A 7,969-nucleotide genomic window follows, 5' to 3' on the forward strand; every position below is an offset into this window, starting at 1 on the left:
CCAGTGCTTCCTTTTTTTTTTTTTTTTTTTTGCTAGAGAATTTTCACTCTAAGTTACAGATAGATATATATATATGGTAAATATTATATTTATGCTTTTAGAGTAAACCAGTATTCTAAAGCAGGTAATATTAATGAAGAGATTAGATCTGGACACACAATCCAAATTCCTAGTTAATATGTTGCAGGATTCACCTAATCCCTGTATTCTGTTCTTCCCCAAATTCTTATCCATGCCACCTTCTCACCATTACACAGGCTGAAACCTGCTACTGCAAAATCATTTTTAACAGCTCATTACTATTTCATGCTATTTAGTCTTCTCTTACCTCAGGCTTTATCTTTTTTTCTTCTCACACAGAAAGCCACTTTTTTTCTCTCTTCGAAGCCTTCTAATTTAGTTTGGGCTACAATATGCATGAAAAGTGTGGTTGTCAGCACAGGTGGGCTGTTGCCCTCTAATTCACCTCTTTAATCAATTTCTTAGGAGATGCACATTACTCATTAACATCTTTTTTTTGTTTACGTTGTCTTTTAAATTTATTTTCAAGGTGTAAAAAGTCATGCTTGTGAGCAATGTGGCAAATCATTTGCTAGAAAAGACATGTTAAAAGAACATATGCGAGTCCATGATAATATCCGAGAATACTTGTGTGCAGAATGTGGCAAAGGTATGTCTGATGCCTTGTTTTCCATTCCTTGTGATACTGAGTAGCAGGTGAATATCTGAATTAAAACAACTTCCATGCTGAGAGTAGTGGCAGTGCTGTAAATCCTGCATTTTTGAGAGGTGGAAACTATTAATCAGGAGCCATTATGGTTGCATGAGCTGCCCTAATTTCTTACAGTTTGGTTTCATGGCCTGTAAGACAGCACTGATTTTAGCAGCATTTGCTTCTGTCAGGTTGAGGAATGCCTGATTTGCAGCACAAAAGTGAATGCAGGTTGATGTTTTTTCATTCTGGTCTGTTTTCAGGCTTAAGAAGTAGAGTAATTTCTCTCTGTAAGAGCCTTAAAAGTCGCTTTGACTTTTTTAATTGCTCATGTTATAACTTGAACAAATCTGAGCTGGTATTTTAGTGAAAGGCAGTAGTCAATCTGACACTTCTAAGGATGTTTTATCTTTGCTTGTCCCTGCTGTTTTGCTTCTCTGTCAGTGGTTACTCAGATTTTACCAGAGCTTTTTTCTGGAATTAAAATAATAATGATAATGTGCACTGCTACATAGACAATTAAAAATACGCAACTGTGGACTTGCAGCAAATATAAAATAGAGCTGTTGGTTAACAACATGAGCCTGAGTTTCTCCCCTGAAGGTGGGAGTGATGGGCTAAGTGTCCTGTACCTGCTGTTGCACAGGAATGAAGACAAAACATGCCCTTCGTCACCACATGAAGCTTCACAAAGGGATTAAGGAATACGAGTGCAAGGAATGTCACCGAAAATTTGCACAGAAAGTCAACATGCTGAAGCATTACAAGAGACACACAGGTGAGGACTCCAAAGATGGACAAAAGTTGCACTGGATCAGTTAAATGCCTCCTATGAGAATTCTTACATAGAACAGTCAGAAAGTATGAGAAAAACTAATAAAATATGCATATTCTGCTCTTTGAAAAGTGAGATTTTGTCCTGTCCTCAGCCAGGACCACTTGTTCTGCAAATAAATGCAGTTTAGTTGGTTTCAAGTTTCGCTTTTTTTTTTAGGTTCTTGGTCTAGGGTAGGTCTAGAGTGTTGGGTTTGTTTTAAATTCAGGTTGTCATTTCCTAAAACAAAATTTTACCCCCCACATCAGTTTCTCTTGGATTTATTTTCTGCCAGATATAGTGGAATGACTTAGATAAAAACAGCTGCTGAGGCTGGGCTTCTTCTGCCTTTTTAGTCTGTGATTTCTGGGGTTTTTTTTTTAATGTTACTAATAAGAGAATTGTCCCAGATAGCTTTAGGCTGCTTTCACAGGTGCCAAATGTGCTTTTCATGCAGGAATCAAAGATTTCATGTGTGAGCTCTGTGGCAAGACATTCAGTGAGAGAAATACAATGGAGACTCACAAGTTGATTCATACAGGTAAACCCCCTAAAAAACAGTATCCAGCAAAAATACCTTAATTCTGCTCCTTAATTTTGCTTTAGACTGGCCAGTCTTGGAACTAGTGTTCCACATCCTGTTACCAAACATAAATTGTTCCTCTCGTTGAGGTGTTGGCAGTACGATGCTCATCCACTGGGTTTCCTTCCTTCCTTCTGCCACCAGTAGGAAAACAGTGGACGTGTTCAGTGTGTGATAAGAAGTATGTCACTGATTACATGCTGCAGAAGCACATCCAGCTCACCCATGACAAGGTGGAAGCCCAGAGCTGTCAGTTGTGTGGGACAAAGGTTTCTACCAGGGCATCCATGAGTCGACACATGAGGCGTAAACACCCAGAGGTGAGGGAGTTTGTGTGGTGGATGGTGGAAATTTTTTTTTTTAAAGAATGTTTATGGTCTTTGGTGACTTGGAAAGAATTACTTTGTTTTCCTCTCTCTCTTTTTTTCCAATTTTACATAGTGTCTGTGAAACATGGACTTAACTGAATCAGCCATTTCACTGTGTTATGTTTTAGTAGTAAATATATCTGATTCTCAGTCCCTAAAAATGAAGTTCTTCTGATTATGTAAATCTCTTTTCCTTTTCTGCCTCAGCTTAAATATATGTTTTTTCATGTTTTGTCTCCATCCATTAGTGAGTATAAAGGATTCTTTTTTCCACATTGTGTTCTCTGTATTCGGAAATGATCTGAAAGAAGTGGTGAATAGAGAGGTGATGGCAGCATCTGCTGATGACACAAAATTATTCTCAGTATTAAAAGATGAATGCGACTGGAGAGAATCTGGATTAGAGGGATGTTTTGTCTGACCCCAATGGGGTTTTTTCTGTGTTTTAAATTTCTGAATAGCTATTGTATTTCTCCTCAGCATTTCTTGTTTAGGTTTGACTAAGGCTTGTCTGTTCCCTTTGAGGCTGCTTTTATTTTTTTAACTACCAATTTATCATTAGCATTGCTTTGCTGTTTTATCATGATGACTGTGAAGGAAGTCAACAAAATGCTTTGCTTATTGATTTGGGGATTTAAAATGCAGCTACATATCTGAAGTCCAGAGGGCAATTTGTCTCTATTCTTTGATGAGCTGTGTAGATTCATCTGAAAATAATGAAGTAGGACACAGTTGATAGGTTTATAAATTGAAATGCTAACATAATACTTTTTTTTTTTCCAAACACATTGTTTTCTGTAGAATTCATCACTTCCCAGAGGGTTGTGTTCTGTCTAGAATATGAAAATGGACATGTTCTTTTATTGTGTTTACGTTTTGCTGGATTTCAGCAAAAAGGAAAAGATGATATGCCAAAAGGTTATTTTAAAAAAAGCCACAGTTAACTCCCTGTTTTAAATAGTGTGTGTAAAATGTTAGATTACATCACTTTTGCTTGGTGACAGGGTTTATTAGGGAAATGCTGTGCTATTTGGCTGTGGTTTGCACTGCTGCACTTTTCCAGCTGACACCTCTTTGTGCTCAGATCCTTTCAGTGAGGATTGATGATTTAGAGCCCCTGCCAGAGACGACGACCATTGATGCCTCTTCAATTGGGATTGTTCAGGTGGGTTCCAGGCCTGCTGGAGGGTGAGGTGGGACATCACTTTTTGGATACATAGCACAGCTGGGTGTGGGCTGATGGGTGAGGAATGTGCTTTTTTAGAGAGTCAGCCCCAGTGGAACATGTCCAAGCAGCCACAAGCTGCTGATCTGCTTGGTTGTATCACAGGGGTGCTGGCAAAACATAATTACAGGGCGAGGTCTCAATCCCTGGGGTCAGGATTTTGCTAAAGTTTGTTTCTCCTCTTGAGAACTGACAGTAAACCAGCTTCAGGTGATTGTCTCTTTCTTGGAACTCATTAAGCAAAAGGACTTGATGTTTTGTTTGGAAATGTTTGCTCCAGCCGGAATTAGCCCTGGAACAGGGTGAGCTACCAGAAGGGAAGCAGCACATAAAAACTCCCAAACGTGGCCAGAAACGAAAACAAAAGTCTGGGGAGGAGGAGGAAGCTCAAGTGCCTGAGGACCCTGCCTTCAGTGAATACACAGAGAAGGAAGGTGAATTCACTGGGAATGTTGGAGATGAGACTAATTCAGCTGTGCAGAGCATCCAACAGGTGAGCTGCAGGAGGAGGGTGATGGGTAGCATTGATTAGAGGGATAACCCTGCCTTTGGTTAAAAAAAAATCACAGAAGAGTGTTTGGAACATTGGGAGCTGATAGGACAAATTGTGATAACACAAAGATGAATAGAGACTTTAAAAACCCGTGAAGTTGGACCTCCAAGCTCCTCCTGTTTGTTTTCATTTCCTCTGGTGTTAGCATCAACTTGTTTGCTGGCTCTCAAGTAACTGGCTGAAGCTGTGGTTAAAAGACTGAAAGTTAATTTGGCTGCTTGTTTTAAATCTTGCATATCCCTCTCTCCCATCACCATCTTTCTTCTGTGTGTGGAAACTGTTACATTCCAAGTTTCAGGCACAGATGGGAATGTAGGACTTCTCTTGCTGGCGTTGCCTGAGCCCACCAGCACTTCCCTGATTTTGGTGGTCACTTGGAAAGCTACAAGGCTGAGGTTACCTTTGTGTTTCTCCTCAGGTCGTGGTGACCCTCAGCGACCCAAACGTCACAGCCCCGTCCAGCTCCGTGGGGCTCACCAACATCACCGTCACCCCCATCACCACGGCAGCTGGCACCCAGTTCACCAACCTGCAGCCCGTGGCCGTGGGCCACCTGAGCGCCCCGGAGCGCCAGCTGCAGCTGGACAACTCCATCCTGACCGTCACCTTCGACACCGTCAGCGGCTCGGCCATGCTGCACAACCGCCAGAGTGACATTCAGCTCCCGCCGCAGCCTGAGGCACCCAACCCCCAGTCCGTGGCCCATTTCATAAACCTGACCACCCTGGTGAACTCCATTGCTCCCCTGGGCAACCAGATCACAGAGCAGCACCCGCTGGCCTGGAGGTCAGTGCCTCAGACTGATGTCCTGCTGCTCCCGGCGCCGGCCACGCCGCAGCAGCCGGGCCAGCAGCCGGTTCAGACAGAGCAGCAGCAGCAGATGTACAGCTACTAATTTATACTTGGGAAAGTGCTGGCATGGACAGTACTCAGAGACAAAAAAAACCACACAGACCTTTGGAACATTTCTAATAGGATTGTTTGCTGGATACCAAACAGAGATGGGAAAATGTTTATACAATGAAATTTAAGCTGAAATTGGCAGATCGCCCTGCAACACCCTGGTCTGAGATTCTCACGCTGTCTCTAGACCTTGCACTGTCTTAAAAAATAACAGAAAGGAAAACAAACAGAAAAAAAATCTCACCACAAATTTAGTAGCCCCTTGCAGTTGTCCAGTAAGATTGAGATTTGACAGGTGCATCATCACACACCTTAACCAAAGCAGGGAAATCCTAAATTTTACAGCACTTGTGATGTACAAAAACCCTTTCAGCCATACCATGTCACTTCTTTCGAAGTCTGGAAATGACATCTGAAGATCTTGTTCACAGTGGGTGGAATGTACTTGTGGTCAGCTGGTAGAGACTGAAATGTGAAGACACAAAGGGGCAAAACAAGAATTGTCTTTGTTTCTTATCAATTCTTTAGGTCTTGTATCTAACAACATCGGTAAAGTAGGTGGAATTTGGGGGTTTGGGGTGGGCATGAGTGTGGTGTGGAAGAAAATATTACCAGTTATTTCCATTTTAGTCATGGGAAAAACCCTGTACCCATCCCACAGTGTTAGTGCTACTTGAGCCAGAGGCCTGGTCTAAAGCTGAAGCAAACTTTTATGGTCTTCTAGTCCAGTTCCAATCAAACCAATTACAAACTGAAAGAAGAATGTGAGACAGTTTTATGTAATTTTTCAAACCTGCTCTTTCAATCTTGCTTTTAGCTAATAGACCTGAAGAGCAATCGGTCCCCTTTGATGAAGTTCAGGATGTGAATTTTTTTCAATTAGACTTATTTCATCGTGTAATAAACATTTGAGAAAGCATTCTTTTTATATATATATACATACACATATATATATATATATATATAGCCTTTGTACTTTACTGTGTGTTCCTGGTGAGTATTTGTGTGAAAAACACTGTTGCCAATACGATCCATTAATTTTTTCATCCCCGTGTTGCCCTTTCTCACAGAAATAACGTGGATTCTGTTCCTTCTGTTCCCAAAACTTACTTCCAAAGTTCACAGCCACACACAAGATTGTGTGAAGTGCAAGAAAAAGGAATGTCTGAAGCATATTCTGTGTCCTGCCACGGGGAGTCAGTGTGCCCCAGTGTAATGGGCGAGGTTTGCATGACTGTTGGGGATGCAGATCGTGGGTTGGGTCAGACACATCTTTGCTGCCAGCACACCTTCATTCCATTCTCCACTCATGGATGTGCAGTCTGGCCTTTTGCATGTCGAGAAGATAGTATTATTCCCACAGGGAAAATGAGCTGATAGCAGAAAGGAATATATATATATATATATAAAATCCTGTCTGTGCCTATCATATTTATGAAAAAGTTCTATGTTTTAGTGAAAACTTGAGTAGGAACGACTTCAGCTTTGAAAGTCTCTATTAACACGGACTACTTTACCCCTAAAGGTTGCCTTATAATCTCTACAACACATTCTCCCAAAGTATAAATGTCTGGACATTAAAATTAACCTCTGATGGTTTTCTTGGTGCCATGGCTGTGTCCAGAGGCTTGGTATGCCAAGTTCTGTGTAAAGCTGCAGGACAGGGATAGGAAAGGGGTTTCTGGTGACAGATTTTGTGTGTCAGAGGAGCAGAACTACTTTTATTTAAAAGTCAACAAGTCTATAAAATAGTTGCATGGGAGGCACCAGTATTTGATGGGACAGGGATGCATATCAGAAAGAGGAGGTACCTTTCAGCTGTGTGGGGAAGAGAATTTTTCATTCCCTACCCTCTTCTGTCTTCCTTAGGTACTTCTCACACAAATACTGTGAGATCCTGTAATTTTTTAGCCTCCCAATATCCTGAGTACAGTTCCTGGATTATTCCACCATTGGCTTGAGCTAGTTCAGTTTCTCCTCTGTCCTATCTACAAATGCTTCTGTTTCACACCAAACCCACTGGGCAAGAGGAAGCCAGGTTTTATTTATGAAATATATTGTCTATGTACTTGAAACTTTTTTTTCCCCCTGTGTTTGGTGCCTAATTGGTAAAGGCACATTATCTTTTGGCAGGGTACTATGGAGAGAGGGGAAAAAAGGGAAGGAAAGCAAATGGAGAGCTCCTAGGTCGAGTTGTTGTGGTAAATACAGGATTTCTACAAGATCAAAGTTTTGTTGAGATGCATGTAAATGGTGATTAAGCTTTTAATTGGGGAAGAAGAGGTTTTTTGCCTTAGCAGAGTCCATCTGTTCTGTGCTGATACTACTGACAGTGGCATTTGTGCTGCATTGAATCAACCTGTATCATTTTAACACATAATTTCCAGTTTGATAAGAATTGCACTCAGAGTTAATCAACCATTAGAGACCTCTCTGGCTTCACAAAATCTCTGTATCCTAATGTGATCCCCTGGGTTTCTGTACTGTTAGGGGGTCTGGCATCCCTCCCTTGCTGCCTGGCCTCCCTATCCCCATCCAGGGGATAGGATCTTGCCTTTCTGGCAGTGGTTGATTCCAGGTATTTTAGACGGAATGATCAGTAAGTAGTTGCATGTAACTGCTTGCATGCTGGTGGTCACATAGAAATGTCCCTCTTCAGTCTCTCAGTATCCCCAAAATCATAGAACAGCTCAGGCTGGGAGGCCCCTCCAAAGATGATCTGGTCTGGCCTTTTTTGGGGAAATGGAGCGTAGGTGGGGTGATAGAATCATAAAATCATCATTAACCAGCATCCTGTCAGCTTGTGTCTTT

General features: G+C 41.6%; 1 protein-coding gene across 1 annotated transcript in view; it reads left to right on the plus strand.

The window, feature by feature from the left end:
* PRDM15 (PR/SET domain 15) overlaps positions 1-5,150 on the plus strand; it is a 30,728-nt gene extending 25,578 nt beyond the window's left edge. The window contains 7 exon segments of the mRNA XM_017730179.1: positions 551-670; positions 1,359-1,490; positions 1,984-2,067; positions 2,254-2,429; positions 3,562-3,642; positions 3,983-4,195; positions 4,674-5,150. Coding sequence (XP_017585668.1) covers positions 551-670; positions 1,359-1,490; positions 1,984-2,067; positions 2,254-2,429; positions 3,562-3,642; positions 3,983-4,195; positions 4,674-5,150 — 1,283 coding nt within the window.
* Positions 5,151-7,969: the final 2,819 nt, after the last annotated feature.

Source organism: Corvus brachyrhynchos, unplaced genomic scaffold (genome assembly GCF_000691975.1).
Source record: "Corvus brachyrhynchos isolate BGI_N302 unplaced genomic scaffold, ASM69197v1 scaffold413, whole genome shotgun sequence".
In the NCBI taxonomy this organism is placed as follows: Eukaryota; Metazoa; Chordata; class Aves; order Passeriformes; family Corvidae; genus Corvus; species Corvus brachyrhynchos.